We start from the raw sequence: 24,753 nt of genomic DNA on the forward strand, positions 1-24,753 counted from the left end.
GCTCAAGCAACATGTTTTGCTACCTTACAAGGAAGTTGTAAGTCTCTCTGTGATGTTTATAAGCTCAATCTTACTGTACCACCCCAGAGAAGGGGTGAGGAAGGAGAGAAACTGAGCGATGATGGCGTGAGAGGAAGGAGAAACATAGAGGCATGATGGGGTGAGGAAAGAGAAACACGGAAATGCAGAGACCTGCATAAATACAACATCTTCTCAAAGTTTCTATCCTGACATATAAAAATAAAGATTTTTCTTGGCAAGATAACTGGTGTCCGGTCCTGTGAATCAAATAATAACAGGGAAAAGGCTTAATTCCAAGTCTACAAGGGGTACACAAGCTCGAGGGGGCACCTTCAACAAACAAACAAACTGCCTTTGGGGGTACTACCTCTGTGACCAGCATTTTCTCCGAGAATCATAATATCTTCCAAACCAGAATAGTGTTCTGGTACACTAAAGTATCCCTAATTGTGCTCTAATGCAGGGGTAATGAACCCTGTTACTGGAGACCGACTGTCCTGCACAGTTTCACACCTGCCGGTAATTTTCAAGTGACCCTAAAGAACCATGCTAGTTCAGGTGTGTTTGATTAGGGTTGATGTTAAACTTTGCAGAACAGCAGGTCTTCCAGGAGCACCAGTATGAGGGTATGAGAGTACGCTGTTTGAGGGTAGTAGTCCTCTGTGGAGACCACGTCCATAAGACCTGGCATAAGTACACCATTCTAAAACCAAATATCACAAATGGTACACCCTTCTGTCTTGTGAACTTCACCCAAACATACAGGCCATTACAAAACCACCATTTGGACAGGAGTATACTGGGATAGTATACAAACCAAGCAGGGGTCAAGATGAGCATGTCCTGCTGGCCTCCCTATCAGCTACACCAGCAATAACCTAGGTTTTGCCCATTATGTCTCCCATTCAGGTACTGATGAGACTCGCCCATGCTTAACTTCAGATTGCAACTGGGTGTAAGCTTGTTGACATTTATTGGTAACAGAGGACTGGTGTAGAGAGCAAGAAAGGCAGAGCAAGTAACTTGGGGCATTTGAGATTAAGAACTACTTTAGAATTACAGTGCATTGTTATACTTGTGTTCATGGCTAAACGTACAAAGGTACACTCTTGAGTAAATCACATTATGAGAACAAGCAATCACGGATCCTCTTTAAAATAAACATTATATAAACTACAAGAAAAAGTATCTCTTCCTTTTATTCACAGATTTCTTCCTCAAATTTTAGAAAGTGAAATTCAAAACCCAAATTTCACTACTACTAGCAAGTTCAAGGAAAGCTCAAAGTAAAAAAAAAAAATAAAAATGCACAGATAAATCATTTATAATACAAGGCATACGGAGAGTATTCACAGCGCTTCACTTTTTCCACAGTTTGTTATGTTACAGCCTTATTCCTGGAGGAAACCAGGCACCGCTCATCACCTGGCCAATACCATCCCTACAGTGAAGCGTGGTGGTGGCAGCATCATGCTGAGGGGATGTTTTTCAGCGGCAGGAACAGGATCGAGGGAAAGATGTACAGAGACATCCTCGAGGAAAACCTGCTCCAGAGCACTCTGGACCTCAGCCTGGGGTGACGGTTCATCTTCCAACAGGACAATGACCCTAAGAACACAGCCAAGATAACAAAAGAGTGGCTACGGGAAAACTCTGTGAACGTCGTTGAGTGGCCCAGCCAGAGCCCAGACTTGAACCCGATCGAACATCTCTGGAGAGATCTGAAAATGGCTGTGCACTGATGCTCCCCATCCAACCTGATGGAGCTTGAGAAGTTCTGCAAAGAAGAATGGGAGAAACTGCCCAAAAAGAGTTGTGCCAAGCTTGTAGCATCATACTCAAAAAGACTTGATGCTGTAATTGGTGTCAAAGGTGCTTCAACAAAGTATTGATCAAAGGCTGTGAATACTTATATATGTGATATATATATATACATTTTTTTTATAAATTTGCAAATATTTCAAACAAACTTCTTTCACATTGTCATTATGGGGTTTTGTTTGTAGAATTTTGAGGAAAATAATGAATTTAATCCATTTTGGAATAAGGCTGTAACATAACCAAATGTGGAAAAAGTGAAACGCTGTGAATACTTTCCGGATGCACTGTAAATACTGTAATGTTCCATTAAAACATAAGAACAGCCAATTTTGATTAAATAGTGACTTTAAAATTCTATTGTCATTTACTTTAACATCATGTTGTCCCAAACGTGTATGCTGTTGATTTCAAAAACGCTGTAATGTGAAGGTAAATTGAAGACATTGTCTGGAAAAAGTGTAATGTCTTGAGTCTTTTTCCTGTCAAATATTTTGCCACAAGTAGAATTCACTCAAGGCTTTGCACATTTCTGGGGTCTCCTTCTTTTTTTTTTAATCAACACTTGAATGTGGTTAAGTTTCATAAAAAAGCAACATAATGAACAAAAAGCTGAGAATAAATCTGAAATAAATATAAATAAAATTAAATATAAATAAAATAAACAGAAATCTGGATGGGATTCAGAATGATAATCAAAAACAAAGATGGATTAGACTGCATTCATCAACAATCCCAAAGCTTCACATCCCTATATATCTTCCTGGGTCTGCTTGTTTCTTAATCTTCTTCACATGTCTATTGATCAGGAGATTCAGTACTCTTTCAGAAGATGTATAATAGCGCTCCCTACCGTATATCAGTGAAAACACAGAAAGCCAGAAAATGTATTTAAAGGCAGGGAAGTGTTGTCTCATAAGTAACGGAAAATTCCGTCAATGACAGGGTAACGTTGTCTCATAAATTATGTTATATTTCGTCAATGGTGGGGAAAGAGTTATCTGGACTCGATAGATCCTTCTAGCTAACCGTTCACAGCGTTTCCCTGCCTATGGCATGAGGTGCTTGAATAGGCTTCAGCATCTCTGTGACATAGGACAAGCGGTTTGGAAAACGTACGGATAGATAGATGATGGCTTCTGTCCCCCCTGGAAGCCAATGACGGTACTGCATTATAGTAGATAGGAAGAAGGCTTAAAATTCACCCAAAATTTTAAATGATCAATAATTATCTGTGAATAAAAGCTTAAATCAAATGTGATTCAAACAAACAAAGCAATTGTGTCGGGTGAGCAAATGATAATAGAGTTTTTATTTTTGGGTCAACTAACCCTTTAAACTTTGAAATAATTTAAACAATGTTTAAATATTTATGTAACCTGTACAGTTGTAGCATTTTTACTTGACTCTTGACATTCAAAACGGCCAAAATGTAGTCAGAGTTCAGTCTGACTTCCTGTAAGTAGTGTGGGTTTGTTGTGTGAAGGACAGCAACATGAGGGTTTTGCAGCTTTTTTTCTACGAGTTGTTACATGTCACATCCTTTGTAAAAAAAAAAAAAATATATATATATATATATATATAAATATCATAACATTATATGTTGTGCATAATTATGTTGTACATTTCAGAGTGTTTGCTTGTTTGTGTACACATTATTTTTCTTTTATAAACACTTTACTTTACTAAGCTGAAGTTGGTACAGTTGTTCAAGTTGAAGTTTATTGGATCTCCTAAAAGATAATAGATATTAAATCTGTGCATACAAGTTTTTCGCTCTCCTAAGCAGAAGTGTAAGCAGTGTGGTTTAGCTCAAATAAAGTGTTCATCTTATCATCAGTTCCTCTGAGTTGGTCACTTGACAATAAATGACTCATATGGTGTCATGTTTTTCTAGACCGGTGGTTTACGCTTGAGCAGAGTTTACATTTGCTTTAGACATATCGCCGTCACACGATTTTTTTAACCTCCAATGGAAAAAGAACAGTAGTGCAGTCAGTGAGTGTTTTTTTTTTTTTTTTAAGTTTGATAGAATGACTTGCCGTTTCTTATATATAGTATATATTCTAGTACTGTTAAAGGTTAAACCACCTGGCTTTGCGATTCACTGGTGATCAGGTGACCAGTGTGGAAAAAATGACTGAGTTTGTCTGAACGCTTTGAGGCCAACCACAATGCCTACGTTTGTTCTGCAGAGAAGAGTTTGGCTAGCCATTGTCTAGTTGGTGGATGTTTTCGATTTTCACAAAAAAAAAAAGGAAAAGTTCCTTTTTTATATATCTTTTTATTAATTATACAGGTAAGCATGTCATGAACTTTTATATTTAAAACAAAGGTGACCTGCTGATATACGGTCATGTACAATTATTTCTGTTTATGATTTGGGCTGTAGCAGAAAGGCACCGGTTCTGTTCGAAATCTTCACATATTGAGGAAAAGCCCACCTCAGTATACTGAAAGAGCAACAGGGCAACCAGTATTAGCATTTATACATGTACATATGTTACATCTGTTTTATGCTCCAAGCAGTGATAAAGAATAAAATACATCAAAAATATGAAAATAATATGAAAAGTAATGAAAAATTATACAAATGTACATGAAAAAAAATGATGGTTTGCATAATTTACCACTGTCGTTGTGTCTTGGAGTTGTTCCAAAGGCATACAATTATTCCGTTGTAAATCTGTCTCTTGATGTTTAACATTTTTGCCAGAGTAGCAACATACACTACCTACAAGAGAGGAGACTTACGGTCATATTTTAGTAATAGATTAAATCAAATTAAATTAAATTAATGAAATGAACTCACCAATGACGACAATGACCAGAACACCATGCATCAGACCAGATATGAGGATGATAATAATGCTCCATGGTCTCTGGATCTGCTCAGTATAATTCACCACGGTATGATTCTGCTCAACAGTGTTGTTCTGGTACTCAGTTAATTGAGTTGGTTCTGTAAAATAGCCATACATTTAATTAACCAAAGCACTGAACATCCATATGGTCTGATCACTGAAGCTCACTCACCAGTGATGTGTAGTTCGGTGCCGTTGCTGAATTTTGGAGGTGCTTCAGTGGTCATGCAGTAATAAATGCCTAACTCATCAACAGTGACATTGTTTATGAATAGATGATATTTATGTTGCACTGAATATTTGGGTCTGAATCCTACATCGTAGTAAAAAGGAGTTGGAGAAGTTGAAAATAACCGTAATATCATAACTGGGCGATTTGGTGGCTTTAGCACCATCCAATAAATCTCTTTTTCATCAAGATCACAGTTTATAGTCACACTTTGTCCCAATTTTGTAAATTCTGTTTCTACAGCTTGACACCATACTAGTAGACCTGTGAGATAAATGAATCAAACAAAATAAAATAAAAATAGGATACTTAGGAAACATTGTGTACTTGATCAAGTACAATAAATCTATCAAGATATACAATAAATTACACTTACAAATAAGACGCTGTATGAACTTTGCGTCGTTTCCGCAACTAAAATGCATTACCTGATGATGAAATATGGTTGCTTTCACAAAGGCTTTAAGATGGAACTGTGCGTTTCGAGCTTTGAAACCAACAGAGGGTGATTTTTTTTTTATGGGCGGATGTCACATCCTTACAGAGACCTATTTTTAACACCTCATGTGACATAATTTTTATAAGTGAAATTGGTTACAGAACAAAAACTATAGTCTGATATTGTCTGCTTGATCTAAACATTAATATTGCTGTGCAAACACAAAGGCTGTCAAATTGAATAAAAGACCACTGTCCCAAGACCGATTTATTTAAAAAGCAATTTCCCTCAATATCTAAATTAAATTAAATGAAATTAGACATATTCTGATTAACATTTATCTTGAAAAGTACATTAATATATTTGTGTACACACTCAGTAGACTGCTCTACACAATGGTCATCAAGCTGTTGTGACTTTATAACGTTAATATGTGCCATTTCCATTTTATTTTACCACAGGAACTGAAATAAGCACACTTCTCTCTCTTTCTTCAGTAGAATCTAGCCTTCAATGAAACTTTCCTTACCCACGCAGTAGCAGAATTCGTCCACCAAACACCGTGTTTGGGATCTACAAAAACACTTTCCACCGGGGGTCGAGGAGTTTTCGAAACAGGCTTCGTGAAGCTTCTGTGAATCGTTTGTTTAGAAACTAGTGATTCGGAGCGTATATCAAACTTCTAAAGTCACGTGACTTCAGTAAACGAGGCTTCGTTACGTCATAACTGTTTCAAATTTTCAATGGTTGAACGCTAGGGGGCGATGGTCTCTGTGAACCGATGCACCAGTGTCTATTTGATTTTTACCTCATCTCAGATCAGTTTTATAAACTGTATACATTTAATGACACATTTGTAGGCTATAATGAAAAGGAAAAGTTGTAGCTAGTTAAAAATCTCTTATTGGTATGATTAACCAAGCTGTTCATAAAACAAACAAAACCAGCCCCACAATTTAAGAAATTAACACATATTATAAAGACACTTAATATTTAATAGTTTTAGATGATTTTGTTAATTGCATTTATTAGATTACACTTTCAATATAAAACATTTTCAAATGATTTGTAAAAGGTGTTTTTTAAACATGTTTGGGCTGAGTTTTTGCTGCATTTACACTGTTCTGACTAGCAGGGGTCACCAGTGGTGCTTCAAGCGCTTTGAAACAGTGAATCATCTGGTTCAATTGATTCAAAGTTTCAAAAAGATTTATTTCACCCAGATGATGACTGGCTGACTACACTTTAAAAAATCTATCTGTACAATAAGATAGATAGTATTCTATAGTATTTTAATAAGATAGTATTCATACTGTGAAAATATTTTACAGTTTATTACCGTTAACAGTAATTATTGAATACATGATTATACCGTTAGTATAATTCTGTATTTTTCCAAATTTACAGTAAAATACTGGCAGCAGAGTCACCAGCAATCTACTGTAATTCTATAGTATTCATACTTTGAATTATTTAACAGCTTTTTTTCTGTAAAAATGAAATGCAGTACATTTCTGTGAGTATTTAAATTTACATCATTATGGTTACTTTAATTTCACTCTTTTTGTACAAAGGCATAACATAATGGGTTGAAATAATTGGATTTCTTTTTTTTTAAATAAAAAGCTTTTATTTAAAAAAAAAAATTTACTCGCAGCACCTGAGAAGCCCCATGGTGAGGAGCAGAGAGTTTGCTCAGAGTTGGAGTAAATCACTCCGCAGAAGTAGCAGTGCTTCGCCTTCTGAGAATATAGTTCCCAGTATGTATACGGTTAGAATATGGCTGTGTCTCATGTGACCTTGTTATTCGTACACGCTGTGACTATACAAATCAAAACATGTAAATAAGAAAATGTTGCCGTTAATTTGTCACTTATTCAGAGCAGTATGCTAGCTGGAGCCGTTTACCTCCAGTCTTTGTGCTAAGCTAGGCTAGCGGTGGGTGTGTCAGACAGAGTTACGGCACGCACAGAGATGAAAAGGGCATGTACAGTATGGACTTATCTAACTTTGTATAGGTGAATAAATCACAGTACAAGAAAGTGCACTTTAAAGTAGCATATTATCCATAAACTCTCTCTATCCCTTGCATTATCATCAACATATACAGCAAAATACACAAAAACAATTGTTAAATGTGCGCGCTGTTCCTTTCATTACTTCCGTGACCAGTATCGCTCTGGAGACTACAGTATCAAGAGTTGGTATACTGATCCATCCTTGAGTAACAACTTTTTAACAAAACCGGTCTTGTTTTGCCCCTTTGTACTGACCCTCAATCACAAAGCATTCTGGTGTAAAATGATTCACGCAGACATAAACGAATTAGGTACATGGGCGCATTCCCTTCAAAAATAAAACGAATTCACTGCATCCTCAGTGGCTCAGATGTTGGGTAAAAATTGACAATCTTATGTTCACTCTTACATCCAACAACAAAACACCTGAGTTACTTAGACATGATTGTCACTACAGCTGCTCCAGCCTGGAGAAAATGGCAGACAGTGTACAACACACTACAACGGCGTACAACTATGCTATTATGGCAGAGTCCGTCAACAGTCATGGGAGGGGCCTGTAAAATGTGCAAACAGTGTTATGAGGATGCGAGGAGATGAACCCAAATGGAGACAGTGTACAATGAACACAAGGTTTATTGGGACAAAAACAGCAAGATGAACGAGGGTGACTAAACTAGACTTCACTTTGACAATAACTATAGTTATAACTATAATAGTTAGACTATAAACAGACAGCAAATACAAGAATGAAAACTACACAAGACTATTTACTAAGACAGTGTACTCACAGGTAGTATTTCACAAAGTATGACAATGAACCAGCACAGGACAGCAAACACAAGGGGATTAAATAGGGAGAAACTAATAATGACAGCACGTGACACAGATGAAACAATAATGACTAATGAGGAGAACAAGGGGGCGGGGTAAAGTAACGAGACAACACAAGCACATGGCCTAAACAAAAGGCCATGTGCTTGCACTCTAAACATGGGTCTGTCATGATCCTGTCTCAAGACTAGAGAAATACAAAGACACAAGGGCAGAATCATGACAAACAGCTTGATCTTAGACACTGCTTATGATTTATGGGGATTAAAAAAAAAGGAGTCTGTCGTTTTTTACCATTATAGGGGTGGTTGTGTACACACACTTCCAACACACATTTATGTTCACTATATAAAAGTGAATTTTGTATAATAGGTGCCCTTTAAAGCTGTGTAAAAGCAATGAAAAAAGCAAGGTTTTTTTTTTCTTTCTTTTTTTTTGCACACGTCCTGAAAAGTGAAGCCAAAACGTTTCGACCGCCCCAGGTGGCTGGGTGCAGTATGGTGATGGTCATAAAATTAGAATATCATCAAAAAGTTGATTTATTTCAAGAATTCAAAAAGTCCGCGTGAACCGGAAGTCGCAAACGACTTTTCTCCAGTGTTGTGACGTATTTCCCAGTGAAACGGAATATTGAACAGAGGGCAGGGTTTTACTCTAGTGCTCCTCCTCTCCATCTCTGCTCATAACAGACTAACGATTTGAGGGGAGTGGTTAAGCGTTTCACAACCCAAGTCCTCAAACCTACGTCATCAGGGAAGGTCCTCCAAAGCAGAGGGGTGGGGCATTTTCAGATTTTGATTAAAGATTACGAAGCCAAAAATTTTTTTTGTGTGGATTGACTTGCATGGATGAATTGTTCACCACAAAACGATCAATTTAGGCAAACAAAGTAAATATGGTCAATTTTGATTTCATGTGGACTTTAACAGGTGAAACTAATATATTATATAGACTCATTACATGCAAAGTGAGATATGTCAAGCCTTTATTTGTTATAATTTTGATGATTATGGCTTACAGCTTATGAAACCCATGAAATCAAAATCCCAGAAATTTAGAATATTACATGAAATCACACAGTAATTACACAGTAATACCATGGTCATTGAACCAGGTTTTGGCTATTTTGGCAGTGTGGGCCGGTGCAAATCCTGCTGGAAAATAAAGGAAGCATGAAGTGCTCTGAAAATGTCCTGGTACACGGCTGCGTTGACTCTGGATTTAATAAAGCACAGTGGACCAAAGTCCTCTTTTCTGATGAGAGCAAATTGTGCATCTCATTTGGAAACCAAGGTCCCAGAGTCTGGAGGAAGAATGGAGAGGCACACAATCCAAGATGCTTGAAGTCCAGTGTGAAGTTCCCACAGTCTGTGTTGGTTTGGGGAGCCATGTCATCGGCTGGTGTTGGTCCACTGTGCTGTCCACTCAACGCAGCGTCTACCAGGACATTTCCAGAGCACTTCATGCTTCCTTCAGCAGACAAGCTTTATGGAGATGCTTCCTTCATTTTCCAGCAGGATTTGCACCTGCCCACACTGCCAAAATAACCAAAACCTGGTTCAATGACCATGGGATTACTGTGTAATTACTGTGTGATTTCATGTAATATTCTAATTTTCTGGGATTTTGATTTCGTGGGTTTCATAAGCTGTAAGCCATAAGCATCAAAATTATAACAAATAAAGGCTTGAAATATCTCACTTTGCATGTAATGAGTCTATATAATATATTAGTTTCACCTGTTAAGTTGAATTCTTGAAATAAATCAACTTTTTGATGATATTGTAATTTTATGACCAGCACCTGTAGATCATAACCCATAATTCCATGTAATCTAATGGTGCGTTCAGATCTTTCTTTTTCTAGAAATGGTTTCTGTCATTTAGGTATTTATCACGCTTTCTTTTTTTATCAAGTTTAAGTGTTCGTTTTTTTAAATAAGTTGTTCAACAAATAATTGCTCCACAGGTGCGATGTCCAGCAAAAATGACTGCCCATTTCTCCGGGTGTGTTTATGGTGTGCATTGTGTGTGTGTGTGTGTGTGTGTGTGTGTGTGTGTGTGTGTGTGTGTGTGTGTGTGTGTGTGTGTGTGTGTTCACTACTCACTACTCCTAATGTGTGTGCACTAAATGGATGGGTTAAATACAGAGGACAAATTCCGAATACCAAATCATGAATATCACTACATTTAAATGAAAGCAAAACTGAAATAATCTGGTTTGGGGCCCCAACATTTCTCAGATTTGGGTAATTTTGAAGACTTTCTTTCTGAAATTTGATCAACAAATTCTGAGGTCAAATACTGTTTCTTTTACCTGAGATACAAAGCAAAGGTTAAACCATTTTTTTTTTCATCTAGCAATTTTGGGAAGATTATGCTTTCATCTCTGTTAGACTAGATTATTGTAATTCACTGGTTCCCAATTAAATATAGTATTGATTTTAAAATATTGATTCTAGTTTATGAAGCATTACACACAACTTAGCAACTTCATATTTGGAACATCCTCTTCAGAAACCACCAAGGACTCTAAGTTTGTCAAGTCAGATGATTTTAGACGTTCCCAGGATCAGATTAAAATTGAGTGGTAATCGGGCACTATATAGGGGATAGGGAACAATTCAGACGGTGTAAATATGCTTTCCATTGGGGTGAACGAAGCCTGATTTCAGGTTAGTTTCAGTCGAACCGCCACAGCGATCAAACAGTCAGCTCCGGTCCAGAGACACGATAGCACAGAGCGGATCATATGATCGAGTCACCACAGACCACAAAACATATTTGAATTCTGCATTTTCCGCTTTGCATTTCCATGGTTTGCATTTCCCAATGTCTTTTGCATTTCGATGTTTTGCATTTCTCCATGACTTTTTTTGTCATTGACCTTATATTGTCATGTTAAGGCAGCTCCTGAGCTGATACATCTATCAGTTACAGATACATCTTATCTAGGAAGTCTTAAGAGTTTCTGTGTTGTTTTGAAGATCATTTTCTGTAGGCCTATTGCACACATTGATTTAAAGCTTATACTTCAAATAAAGGTCAGGTGACCCTCCTTCATATTCATCCTGGTATTTCAGCTGAACTGTTTTTATTTGGGTCATATTTTATTAAAACAACACCAATGATAGATCACACATTCTACAGTACTTGTCATTTTAAAATGTAAACTGGTATGGCTTGTCGTTCCTGTTAAAAATAGTTTTCATCAGGTGGATTCTGCTCCTCCCATCACAACTATAAGCTCTTTATTTCCTCATCACCTGTATACAGATTCTGGCAAGAGCAGACATCTCTGTAACAGAGAGAAGATGAGAAAAAAGGCAGGTCACTGTCAAGCTATTTTTTTTTTTTTAGATTGTGGCAAAGGCAAAAAGTACCTTAAGGTAAGTCACATCTCATCTACTTTATTTTCCTTGGCAGTGAGCAGCAATTCATTTATTTAGATTTCTTCTGTATTTATCTGCAGATAATACATTTTATAGGGAACCGAAAACAACAAAAAAACTGTTTTTTTAAGTTCTTTATTTTAATTTTACTTTTATTCTTTAGTATTTTTAAACATTTGAAGGTCACTATGAGGAATTTGATGAACAAGACACTCCCAAAATGGAATCTTAAAAACTGAATTCCTGTGATGCTTCTTTTTTTTTTCTGAAAGACAAGATGGCGCAAAGAAAGAATGTGTATGCTGGGTGACCTCAAAAAAACAAAACAAAAGAGGAGCTGGATCCAAATGCAATTTTATAGTTTAAACACAGGGGGCCAGGGGGCCACCAAAGGACAACACCAGACAAAGAACATGAGAAACACTTGGGTATAAATACACTCAAGGGGAGATTGGCAAACAAGACACACCTGGGAACAATCAGGAACTAATCAATAAGAAAAACTACAAAGGACTACAAAACCTGGCACAGAACAGGAAATAACATAAAAGTCCACACAAGCCTGGAATCATAACAGAATGTGGCATTTCAAGGCAAGATTTCATATGAGGAAAATAACTACATGAAATTGTATTTCAATATTTTCCCCTCAAAGTCAACTCAAGAATCAAGAAGGATTTATTCCATCTTCAGCAAACAAGCACAGTTCTTCATCAAAGGTGTGTCTTAGTTGTATTATATTTGCTCAATCTTATTCAGTAATATAGTACCTGTCCCAAAACTATAGAAATGAAAAACTAACCAGGTAAGAGCAGTGATGTTTATAAATAAAAAATCATAAAATAAATTTCAGAGTAGTCAGAAAAATTAGCCAGTTTAAAGTGACCTCTTGGGATCAAATACCATTTGGGGAGTATTGTGTAGATGGAAAAGACAACATTACATAAAAAATATATAAAAACAATAGGGTGTTAATGGTAAACCAAATTTCTAGCTTGTCAAAAAAGATAAAATTAGCTGATACTTTTATCTTAGCCACCTGAAAACGTCACATTACATATACGCATGCGTATGCACCATGCGTCTCTCATTGCCACGTCGACTGTATGTGAACTACACGTGGCGCTTACTCGGATAGTTAGTTACGTAAATTTAGTATTAGATATACATTTCTATACATTTTAATTTGGCTGGTTATAAAACCAAAACACCATGGGACACAGGTATGTTTTAGTGAATTTTGAGAAAGTAGAATGGAAGCAATATTTTAAAAAATATCATTTTTGGACCACATATAGCACAAATTATATTCATTACAGATAAATATGAGATTAATATCCAGTGCAAGTAGATAGTTACAGCAGTTTTTATAAAATAGATAGTTTAGAAGGTTTGATGCAATACGGTATACGGTCTAGCTTTAGGTTAGGCCGGAGACGGAGAACGGCACAATTGGGTGTGGATCAAATAAATTGCTACTTGTTTTACTATGCTTTTACTAATTCATTTCTTATTAGTATACATTTTAAGTAAAAAGCTCATATTGGGTCTATGTTAGTGCACGTGCTTTATTCAAACTACAGTGCTAGACAAGCTATGCTGTTAATCAACATTTGTTGCTGTGAAAGAAAAGATGGTGGTGGTGATGAAACTTTGATAGTATTTACAGTATTTCGAATGTCACAGAAGAATGTTACTGAATGGAGAGAAGTACATGATTCATTGTTGACTAGAACCAGTTCCTTTGCGATGATTGTGAATACTGGAGAGAAGGTGTGGGAGAAGATATTTCTCAAATATAAAGGCAAAAGTAGGTTAGCATGCTGTTGATATCATTTTATCTTCTTTTTCTACAGTTGGTGCATCATCTCAGTGTTTCTGCTGTATATCGCAGGTGAGAGATTAAAATTTTTAAATGAACCTTCATGTCACATGCAGAAGCCAAACAGTGTTTTTGCTTATTTTTTTTTAGGTTCCTTCTCTTCTTCAGTGGACACAGTTTGGGGTTTTATTGGAGACTCTGTTATCTTGTCATGTTCTATCCCTGAAAGTGAGCTTCAGGATAAAAGATTTAAAATTGAAGATTTTAATGTACACTGGAGAGACGATGAAGGCAATAAAGTGTTTGACATAATTGGCAACAAAGCAGTTGAAGTCCAGAGCCCACAGTACAAGAACAGAGTTGAATCATTCCCTGATGAGCAGAAGAAAGGCAATGTCTCCATCAAACTCAACGGTCTTCAAAAAACTGATGCAAGGACGTACATCTGTACCATCACAGGGCCATTTCAATATCAAACTGACATAGAGCTTCAAGTCAAAGGTGTGTATAATCTGAAGATTTTCATAGTAAAAACTGAAATTATGAATTAAGTTAGTGACTGGTCAAACTAATGTAACACACTTTACCGTTGTTGTTGTTTTGTCTCACAGATAGACCAGTAGGAAGAGGGAACCATGGAGGACTACATGGAGAACTGACACTAATTGTGTCTTTGTTACTCAGTTTTTTCTTATCCTTTTAGTTTTTAGTGTAGAGTTCAGATCTCTTCAATCAGTGTGTTGAAAAATAGATTTGCTCAGTTATTGTACTTAGGTACATTTTTCAAGTATCTGCACATTAAGTATTGTCATCCCTTTAACAAACATTTCAGAAAGTAACATGTTGGTCCTTTGTATTTTAATCTGATTCTGTATCAGAACTGAACTGATAGTGTTAAAGGTGATTGAAGTGAATGTTAAAGCTACACTGTGTAGGATTTTCTCCCATCTAGCGGTGAAATTGTTTATGACTACCAACTGAATATTACTTTCTAGCCCCTCCCATTCCGAGGGCTTTTTAACTCCTACGGTGGCCGTATTATTTCAAATCTGCCGGCAGTTGCGAGTAATCTCCCCCTCGCATTCGTCTCGGTGCCACTGAGTGTAAAAACGCGAAAGGCGAAGCTTGAATTTCCAGGTATGTCCCTCTTTGGCTAATGTATTTTCAAGATGGAGGCGCAACATGGCTTCCGCCATTCGAGCGACTCGCTTGTATGTATTCTAAATGCAGATTTCATTAATTTTAATCGTGCACAGCTTGGCTTTCGTCAATGTTTGTATATGGATGAGACTTGTAACATTTTCAGTGTCATTGTCATTTCTGTCAATGTCTGCTAATAAAACTGTATAATATTAACCCTATAATAAACTGGACAATCTTTTATGTATCGGTAAATTAACATACTAAACAATGTACTAAAAACAGAAATGTTTTTCCTTTGGGTTTTCCACGTATGACGACAATGTTGTCAAGAAGATCCCAGTTCATGCGGATCTGTGTAAACAACTAAAAACACTGTATTATTCAGGCCAGGCCAGTAGATGGCGATGTCACTTTGTAAAGAAACACTACACACCTATAGACTGAACATGTAATACACATTGCAGGTCACCATTTTCACAAATTCACATTTTGGTAGTTTACATGGGGGATGGGGGAGAACGGAATAATAAGCAGAATAGCAGTGTTTTAGCAGTGCAATCATAAAGGTAAAGTAGGCCTATATATATAATGCAAAAAATAAATAAACTTGTACACCAACATTTTTTGGGGGGTAAGGCCTTTGAATTATAAACTAATCGTGATGTTCTTTAAAATTATCAGTTATGTACAATATTATGATTTCTAATAAAGGTGGTTTCATTTTACAGTGCAAATTCAATTAAAATGACACTATTTTTGTCAAAAAAATACCAAAATAGCACTATATCAATAAGTGATCCATACATATATAGATGGAGCACTAAGACAGGAGTAGTAGTTTCTACAAATACGTTAAAACGTATAAGAACATGTCAGTGGCTTAGAAATAATAAGAGCAGCCGCCATGCTGACCATCTGAACATACTTTATCCCCTATCGGACAATTTCTGTTGTGGAACATGCAGACTGATGGAGGATGAAACTGCAGGTGGAAGAAGAAATGAAATGAAATGAGGAAGGGTAATTTATTCCTGAGCACAAGACATTAAAGAGTTACAAAACTGGTACACTAAGAAAATGGAGGTTTCACCTGGTGCCATCAAAACATGTGCCTGATATTGCAACATCACCTATTTCAGATCAACAAGTGACATGTAAAACACAACAAACTGATTGGTCCCTAAACATGTCATTGACACGGGCCTTTTCTCATATAATTGACCTTTAGATTCGTTAAAAAAATCCTTAGTAGTCAAACGTTACGCAGTTTCATTTGGTCAAAACTAGTAAAAAAACAACAACAGACAGAACACATTTACTTGCACTATTCCAGGACGCATAATACACAGCTTAAGTTTTGAGATGTTTACATGACAAATGTTTGAATAAGTTAAAATATTTTTTTTTTTAAATAAATTAGCTTATTTTAAATTAAATAAATAATTTAAATAAATAAATACAATAAAGCTAGTCCAACAGAATTGCTGTAAACAGTTGTAGTTACAACATTTAGTTACAACTCAACTAGTATCACACAACAAAAACACTGCATCACATCAAATCTTTAAGATTACCGAAGAACGCAAACGATTGACCTCGTCAGGGTAGATGCCATATTTTAATTCATGTGAATGGACACTGTTAAGCGTTAATTAATGCCATTAATGCCAAACATTTATTGGTTTTGTCCACTGGAAATGTTCCGGATGTTTTGCAAGCTGAATGGCGGAAACTAAAGTGCAGTCCAGTAAATAGCATCTGCCCAGAGTAAGATCTATAACATGTCAGATATGTCGTGTGTGCGTCTAAATGTTTATCAAAATTACATATTGATGAATTACTGCACATGGAATGTAATTTTGTGGTTCTTACTGTGGTCCAGCGAGGACATAGTAGGAAATAGTCCTAATTCAACAGATTTTGTTTTCGTTTTTTGACTCTGTCATAATATTAATATAATAATAATAATAATAATATATATATATATATATATATATATATATATATATTAATACATAATATAATATAAAGCTGATCCCTGCACAAGTGTGTGCTTTCTGCTATATTGCCCACAATCACCACTCGCACAACCAGAGCAGAATAGTCCCAGCGAAGAAAGGAATTAACAGAGAGACAATCCTCTCTGCTTTGGATTCAACGCCACGGTTTGAGCCTGGCTTCTTTTGGATTCCCCTTGGTTCCTCTAAAACACAAAAACAATGAAAGAAGAATGAAAAAACAGTAGCATGTAGGCTAGTACTGACTCACAGTGTGGACAATCATTAGGAAATGCACTAAAACTCAAGAGGAGAAGTGTGTGAAGTCTGTGCCAAATGCAACAACACCAAACGAAAGTGCAAGAATGATCGTTTCCAAACATTCCACAAAAAAAATCCAAACATTATCAGAAGGTACACAGACCATTTTGTTTGCCAAACTGGTGATTTTGTTTTAGAATTTATTTAGTCAGATTTGTTATTTTGTTTTAGAAGTTGTTATTTTGTTTGTCAGACTGGTTATTTATTTTTTTTTTTTGGTCAAATTTGTTTATTTTTTTGTTATATTAATTTGTTATTTAGTTTATAGTCTGCTATTTTGTTTGCCAAACTGGCTATTTTGTTTGCCAAACTGGTTATTTTGCTTTAGAAGTTGTTATTTTGTTTGTCAGATTTGTTATTTTGTTTTAGAAGTTGTTATTTTGTGTGCCAAACTGGTTATTTTGTTTGCCGAACTGGTTATTTTGTTTTAGAAGTTGCTATTTTGTTTGTCAGATTTGTTATTTTGTTTTAGAAGTTATTTTGTTTGCCAAACTAGTTATTTGCTTTAGAAGTTGTTTTTTGCTTTAGAAGTTGTTATTTTGTTTTAGAAGTTGTTATTTTGTTTTAGAAGTTGTTATTTTGTTTTAGAAGTTGTTATTTTGTTTGCCAAACTGGTTATTTTGCTTTAGAAGTTGTTATTTTGTTTGTCAGATTTGTTATTTTGTTTTAGAAGTTGCTATTTTGTTTGCCAAACTGGTTATTTTGCTTTAGAAGTTGTTATTTTGTTTGTCAGATTTGTTATTTTGTTTTAGAAGTTGCTATTTTGTTTGCCAAACTGGTTATTTTGCTTTAGAAGTTGCTATTTTGTTTGCCAAACTGGTTATTTTGCTTTAGAAGTTGTTATTTTGTTTGTCAGATTTGTTATTTTGTTTTAGAAGTTGTTATTGTTTGCCAAACTGGTTATTTTGTTTTAGAAGTTGTTATTTTGTTTGTCAGCTTTGTTATTTTGTTTCAGAAGTTGTTATTTTGTTTGTCAGATTTGTTATTTTGTTTTAGAAGTTGTTATTTTGTTTGTCAGATTTGTTATATTGTTTGTCAGACTAGTTATTTTGTTCGGCTTTTTAGTCAAATTTGTCATTTTGTTATATTAGTTTGTTATTTGGTTTATAGTCTGTTATTTTGTTTGTCAGATTTGTTATTTTGTTTTAGAAGTTGTTATTTTGTTTGCCAAACTGGTTATTTTGTTTGTCAGCTTTGTTATTTTGTTTTAGAAGTTGCTATTTTGTTTGCCAAACTGGTTATTTTGCTTTAGAAGTTGTTATTTTGTTTGCCAAACTGGTTATTTTGTTTGTCAGCTTTGTTATTTTGTTTTAGAAGTTGCTATTTTGTTTGCCAAACTGGTTATTTTGTTTTAGAAGTTGTTATTTTGTTTGCCAAACTGGTTATTTTGTTTGTCAGCTTTGTTATTTTGTTTTAGAAGTTGCTATTTTGTTTGCCAAACTGGTTATTTTGCTTTAGAAGTTGTTATTTTGTTTGTCAGATTTGTTATTTTGTTTTAGAAGTTGCTATTTTGTTTGCCAAACTGGTTATTTTGCTTTAGAAGTTGTTATTTTGTTTGTCAGCTTTGTTATTTTGTTTCAGAAGTTGTTATTTTGTTTGTCAGATTTGTTATTTTGTTTTAGAAGTTGTTATTTTGTTTGTCAGCTTTTTTGTTATTTTGTTTCATAAGTTGTTATTTTGTTTGTCAGATTTGTTATTTTGTTTTAGAAGTTGTTATTTTGTTTGCCGAACTGGTTATTTTGTTTTAGAAGTTGTTATTTTGTTTGTCAGATTTGTAATTTTGTTTTAGAAGTTATTTTGTTTGTCAGCTTTGCTATTTTGTTTTAGAAGTTGTTATTTTGTTTGTCAGATTTGTTATATTGTTTGTCAGACTAGTTATTTTGTTCTGCTTTTTTGTCAAATTTGTCATTTTGTTATATTAGTTTGTTATTTGGTTTATAGTCTGTTATTTTGTTTGTCAAACAGATTATTTTTTTTATGTATTATGTCAGGCTGGTTATTTTGTTTGTCAAATCAGTTTTTTTGTGGGTTTTTGAGATTTATTTATTTTTTTGTCGTTTTAGTTTTCAAAATTGTTTTATTTTTTGGTCTCAGACATTCTGTGTTGAACTTCTCGTTCACAGTACACTTCCTCCTCACTTAACAGCTTATTTATTTTATTTATTATAAGTGCCACCAAACCCCAGTGTTTACATTCAGGATGTAAACCTACGAACAGCTTACTGTGCATTTGTCTTAGCACATTAAACTGGGATAAGAGAACATATTATATCATGGGAAAAAATACAAACCGCCTTCACTTCGCCACACTTAAATCCCAATTACTGACATTTAACATCAAGAATTTTAAGAGCTAATAATGGCAACCAATTCATCGCACCTCTGACTTGAAGCACTGTACATATTTGATGAGAACTAAATTCGGGGAGGAAGCAGCAGTACGACCCTGCATCAACTTTCTGAAGTTTCCTAAGTTTGAGGGAGAAGTTTCCTTTTGAATATTCTGCAGGAAAACTTCCAGTTCTGCTTTTGTACACTGGGTCCTGCTCCTTAGTCGATTCTACGCCATCTTGTATGTCATAAACATTCTTGCTGTCTTGATATCTCCAGTATGCAGTCAAAATAGTAGGTTGCCGGGGAGAATGACACGGAAAAACTGTAGAATCTCCGATAAAAACCTCAACGGTTTTATCCACAGATGCTGAAACAAAAGCAGAGGCAGACCATGAACATGTGAAAGATGTTTACTTCCAAGCTGATTCAAATAAATATCTGCAATATTATGCGCTTACCTTCGTTCAAAACTAGTATAAAGAAACAGACGAACAACACACTGCAAAAACAAACACAAAGACAGTCATTCAGAAACACTAAACTGTGATAACTACTATTCCCAATATTAAAGATATGCCTCAGGGTACTAGTTAGAAACATCTTTTCCTGAGGGGACCGAGACTTCAACAACAGGTGTCGCAGAGACACAGAGGTCAACAAAACGTCATTTGCGATGACAAAAGTGGGTGATGAAACCTCTAGTAGTGCGGTTTACATTGACAGGTGGCTTTTGTAGAAGTGTGAATATATAGTTGTTTTGTGCAAAAATTCTGTGTCAGTTTGACAGTTATATAGGCTACATTTACACCAATGGTAATGGACAACAGTGTATTTAGATCATTTAAAATCTTTTAAACCATATTCTTGCATTATACAATATAATTCTGACATTCATCAATATATATGATGAATTGATCTGAAATTAAGTGCAACAGGTGCAGTTTGACGTCAGATATAATAATAATACATACACATAGCCTAAACTATATCTATGCAATACAAATAATACAAACATAAATATATTCGATGACATTTGATGTACTTTAATTTAGTTTTCATGAATTCCATATTGTTTATGTTTAAGTAGCCTGGCAAGCTAATTATTAGAAATAACGGCTAAGTTAATGTAGATATATCTGCGCAAACAGACGGACCATTTTTGAACGTATAAATTGGAAATTAGATTTCTCCGTTGCTGGGAATATTTAGGAAACGTTATCATCGTAAATGTAGTAGTATTTACAGATATATCGACTGAAGCAGCTAGCACAAAGCCTCTAGTCTAACGGTATGCTATCGTAACACTGCGCCTTTGTTCTTAAGGCCAGAGGATAAAGATGTCGACTGCGACACAACGACAATTTCAGCACAACGTAGCCTACCTTTTGAACATGATGCACAAATTTATAAAAATGCCAACATATAGTTATTTGACAAATTAAGCTAAAATTTAACGGTGAAGCTTATCCCATTTTTCATCTTAACTGCGTGCGCAGTGCCAGTGCGCATGCTCTGGTTGGCTTTGTTATTTTCATCTCTTTATTTTTTTATATATATATATTAATACATATATGTATTGTCGAGTAAAATAAATAATACACATTATATGAATAAAATATATAAATTATACTGTATAAGATTTGTATGTAATATTTGTATGTAACACCAATATAATATTGGTGTGTTTATGTTTGTTTCATTTTCGAATACATAGCCTATCTTTAATTTAAAGAGCTCACCTTAATCTAAAATAAAAATCATACGAGCCACACACTGCAAAAACGAACAATAAAATCAGTAACACTAGGTATTTCCAATAAGACGTCTCCATAGGCTACTAGTTAAATTTGTTATAGGCTACAATTGATATGGACATGGAACATATTAGTCAGTGCTGCTTTTTGTCATGATCTTAAGCAATGTTATTTTAGTATCATTGAGATAATAGTTTTTTGATGGCCCATTTTGTTTTGTTTTTTAATTGTTATATTTTACATTTTCATTTTAAATTCAGAGTTTTAGTAATTTTTGTGTTTTTTAATATATATATTGTACTTTTTAGTAGTTAGAAATTTTTGATTTACCCCCCGCACAATTAGTTTGGTATAATCTTCAGATTTGTTTGAATGTTATTGCATTAGAAACAAACGCCGACAAACAAATGATGCTTGATTCTGTTCATCCAGCTGAACACTAGATGGCGCAATCACGATTTCGATTATTTACCCGCCACAACTTTCAACTGCAGAAGAAGAAGAAGAAGAATCGGGAAAAACGTCGGACATAAACAGAAAGAGGGATGCTCACTTCTTAGTGCACTTATTGATATTCTGCTGACCAGAATGCTTTATCAGTGCCTTTACCCGTTCATAGCCCATGCCTGATATTTATAGAGCGAGTCTCAGACAGGTGTGTGCTGTAAGTATGGCATTTATGAAGCTTATAAGACCAATATCTGCTCAGATGTGCAATATTAATGGCCCTGGAGTTGAACAGCCAATGCTAAAAGCTTAAACTGTTTGATATTAATCACGTTCATGATATCTAGAGGTTCTAGACACTTATATTATCAAAATGATATAAGATTAGCTCGCGCATGGTGTTTTATACTCGAATCTGTGTTTGATTAGTGACTGTAGCAGTTTTGGTTGTCAGGTGAGCATATAAACATCTAAACAGTCTTATAAATCTCAACCCCATGTGAATGAGGGATTTCAGGAGGTTTAAGGTTACTGGATTGTTCTGATATAGCCTTTGGTCACTGTTGTTTACATACAGATGAAGTACACTAGCCTAATTTCTAAATAATAATAATAATTATGGAGGACAGAAAGATCAAACAGTTATTACAAACCTGAGCTACTTGGAAAGACTTCAATTTTGCATATAAATTTGGTTTGTAAAAATAAAGTAGGAACTTAAAATATTAAGGCTGCCAATATCACAATTAATATAATAATTATTATTATTATTATTATGTACTTAGAACACTCAGTACCTTTTTTAAAGATCAAACTGCAAAGTATGTGTAAATTGCAGCAGAATATCTGTATATTTATATTTAAGAACTTCTTTTATTTGTAAAACTTAAGTTTTTATTTTCGAAAGTGATTCATAGTAATAATTGACTGTAATAGTATTAATCGTAATGTTAACAATATCAAGTATAATTTGACATTTTTGGTTAAGTGTTAAAAAAAAAAACAGGTTTGGGAAACACTAAGAAAATAAATTAAAATATTTATTGAGAAATAGTCTTATCAGGGTCTTAAAAAGTCTTAATCCGCACAATTTAAGGTCTTAAAATCGAGCAGAAAGTCTTAAATTCATAAAGTCATGGCATTAAATGTTGCTTGCGCTGCAAACATTTTTTATATCTTCTTCGGTGTTTTTGACTTATTTTCCAATACAGATATCCTTTAATATCCTTAAATCCCGATACATTTACTTGAGATGCAAAATGAAGATACAAAGTCTTGTTTTCTGAGAAATATTTATGCTTCAATCAAGTACAATTATCTTTCAGTGGGATATGACCTCTTTTTTTAACAATATTGGTAGATGTTTGTTCTTGTTTTAATCATAAACTCACTTCATTTTGATCAATTTCACAGAATTTGATTCTCAAGTAAATGTATTTTGAATTATGAATCTTTAGACATTTGTACTGGAACAAATTTTTATTTAATTTTTTTTTGCAGGCACACTAAAAGTTATGGCTATTCCCATATTCTAGTGGAATATTCTATTGTAAAATTAATTTAAAAGTAATGGAAATCTGTTGGAAATTGTATTTTGTTAACTCATTGTGTGCTTCCTAGACATTTGTATTTTGAGAATTGTTCAATAACCTCCAGAAACCCTGTTTATACAAATTATACGTCTGTTATAGTTCATAAAGTTGATTTATTATGGTGTAAAAGTGAACTGAGTTACTTGAAAATCCTATCAATTATTGTATTTTTTGCAGATGGATGTCCCGTTCAGAATCCCCAAAAAGAAGCAGCCGTCAGATTCATGCAGTCTTGACATGCAGTCTCCACTGTCTCGACTGCAGGACAGCAACACGCACAAGGTAATGATAACATCATATACACTAATAGAAAAATGTCCATATAATCAGCCAATAAAAATGTGTTCTCCATTTACAGTCTCATCTGAGAGAATAGATAAGCTCCTATAAGTCAATGCAAACACTGTAGTTTAATGTAAATCCACTCCTTTTGCTCTTCAAACATTTCTCGTTCCACAGATGCAATGGGGTTCAACCACTCTTAATGGAAGAACGCTTCATAAGTCCAATTCTAATGGAAATAAGCTGTCAAAAGACGGACAGAGGAGTGAATATGTGAGGTAAGACTTCAGATAAACCGTCACTAGATGGAGCTGTTTATTTACTTTGAGACTGGTGTTTGCTGAGAACAGCTGAGCTGAAAGATTTGAAACAATCCCTAACCTTAATTATTAAACCTAGGATTGCAACTTTTAAGTAGTCATACTTTACATACATTATAACCAGGAAGGATATGAGCCACATTTAAAGAGCAAAATATCATTATCAGTTGCATAACGGCTCATTTTATTTGTATTTGTGTCCCATCAGGCCATCCCTCAGCGGTGAGAGACCGGATCTTTCACCTGACGCACGGACGCCAGGCCGCGTCACGCGCACCTGCTCGGATAACCTTCCCAAAGGATCCGCACGTGGACTGTTTAGTTTTAAAATGAACAAACAGGCAATAAAAGTCTGCCCTGTTCGAGCGAACGGGACGCCTAATAAGCTGTCCGAGACGACCGGTTTCAGACCCAAATGTCAAACTCCCTCCGCAGGGAGAGACTTCCCAGGAAATAGCAGGTGAGAATCTGAACCATGGTGTGGCGGTTAGTGCACATGGTCCAGAGAAGGAGATACTGGTATGATCTAGTGGGGTTTATAACATGTATGTGTATGTGTTTCAGTTGGAGACCCAAAAGAGCGTCGGATACTCTTCTCTGCCATGATGAGAACCATTCGGGGGCGTCTGAAAGCTCGTTCAAGATTCGTAGAGGTACATCCCTGTGTTATTTTAGCATCACTAATATATTATTGTAGTATTTCATAATATTTTTTATTTGTTTTTATTTAAATTTAGTTTTTGTTTTTTTGTCGAATTGGTTTTATTACCCCCCCCCCACACACAATTTTAGTTTTAGTCATTTTTTTGTGCTGTCAAATCAGTTAATCACGATTAATCGCATCTAACATAAACGTTTTTGTTTATGTAAATATGTTTGTATATGTATTATTATATTATACACAGACACGCACACACACACAGTCATAGATATATATAAATATAATATATATACACACATAATGTTATGTAGAAGACAACCTTTATGTCATATGCGATTAATCGATTTGACAGCACTAGTAATTTTACTTAATTTTACTAAGCAACTTAAACTAAATGAAAATTAGAAATGTTGCTTTTGAAACTAACTGAAATATTGCTTACAAAAAGTATATTTTATTTTATTTC

General features: G+C 34.9%; 3 protein-coding genes and 1 long non-coding RNA gene across 11 annotated transcripts in view; 2 read left to right on the forward strand and 2 right to left on the reverse strand.

The window, feature by feature from the left end:
* The window catches only part of LOC311295316 (leukotriene B4 receptor 2-like), a 106,666-nt gene extending 100,627 nt beyond the window's left edge, over positions 1 to 6,039 (reverse strand). For 2 of the 7 annotated variants that reach the window (XM_084416629.1, XM_084416628.1), the window contains exon 1: positions 5,901 to 6,033. The gene's annotated coding sequence lies outside the window, so the exon portion shown is untranslated. Of the gene's footprint in view, positions 1 to 1,804; positions 4,293 to 4,469; positions 4,574 to 4,651; positions 4,802 to 4,875; positions 5,197 to 5,308 lie in introns of those variants that run through there. The other 5 variants (XR_014628271.1, XR_014628272.1, XR_014628273.1 and 2 more) reach the window with 5 other exon arrangements.
* Positions 6,040 to 11,492: 5,453 nt separating this feature from the next.
* On the forward strand, positions 11,493 to 14,796 carry LOC311296280. The gene is made up of 5 exons (XR_014628550.1): positions 11,493 to 11,611; positions 11,887 to 12,333; positions 13,471 to 13,508; positions 13,587 to 13,937; positions 14,048 to 14,796. It is a non-coding gene; the product is annotated as an uncharacterized lncRNA (long non-coding RNA).
* Positions 14,797 to 16,560: 1,764 nt separating this feature from the next.
* On the reverse strand, positions 16,561 to 20,745 carry LOC311296279 (HERV-H LTR-associating protein 2). The gene is made up of 4 exons (XM_084417972.1): positions 20,614 to 20,745; positions 19,690 to 19,730; positions 19,278 to 19,598; positions 16,561 to 16,782 (listed from the first exon to the last, which is right to left on the reverse strand). The coding sequence occupies exons 1-4, from the start codon at positions 20,622 to 20,624 to the stop codon at positions 16,655 to 16,657; spliced, it is 501 nt and encodes a 166-aa protein (XP_084274098.1). The 5' UTR covers positions 20,625 to 20,745; the 3' UTR covers positions 16,561 to 16,654.
* Positions 20,746 to 21,419: 674 nt separating this feature from the next.
* The window catches only part of senp7b (SUMO specific peptidase 7b), a 29,854-nt gene continuing 26,520 nt past the window's right edge, over positions 21,420 to 24,753 (forward strand). Inside the window, exons 1-5 of one of the 2 annotated variants that reach the window (XM_084417974.1) lie at positions 21,420 to 21,640; positions 23,202 to 23,306; positions 23,484 to 23,584; positions 23,835 to 24,086; positions 24,191 to 24,279. In XM_084417974.1, coding sequence (XP_084274100.1) covers positions 21,608 to 21,640; positions 23,202 to 23,306; positions 23,484 to 23,584; positions 23,835 to 24,086; positions 24,191 to 24,279 — 580 coding nt within the window. In that variant the 5' untranslated portion in view covers positions 21,420 to 21,607. Of the gene's footprint in view, positions 21,650 to 23,201; positions 23,307 to 23,483; positions 23,585 to 23,834; positions 24,087 to 24,190; positions 24,280 to 24,753 lie in introns of both variants that reach the window. The other variant, XM_084417973.1, reaches the window with a different exon arrangement.

The sequence above is a fragment of the Rutilus rutilus genome (genome assembly GCF_951802725.1).
Source record: "Rutilus rutilus genome assembly, chromosome: 8".
NCBI classification, from domain to species: Eukaryota; Metazoa; Chordata; class Actinopteri; order Cypriniformes; family Leuciscidae; genus Rutilus; species Rutilus rutilus.

Excerpts from the sequence above, each read along its gene's own strand:
- LOC311296279 (XM_084417972.1), bottom strand. Across the intron at positions 19,599-19,689 it reads TATACTAGTTTTGAACGAAG|CATCTGTGGATAAAACCGTT; the intron begins GTAAGCGCATAA and ends CTTTTGTTTCAG. Across the intron at positions 16,783-19,277 it reads TACAGTGCTTCAAGTCAGAG|AGGAACCAAGGGGAATCCAA; the intron begins GTGCGATGAATT and ends TTTGTGTTTTAG.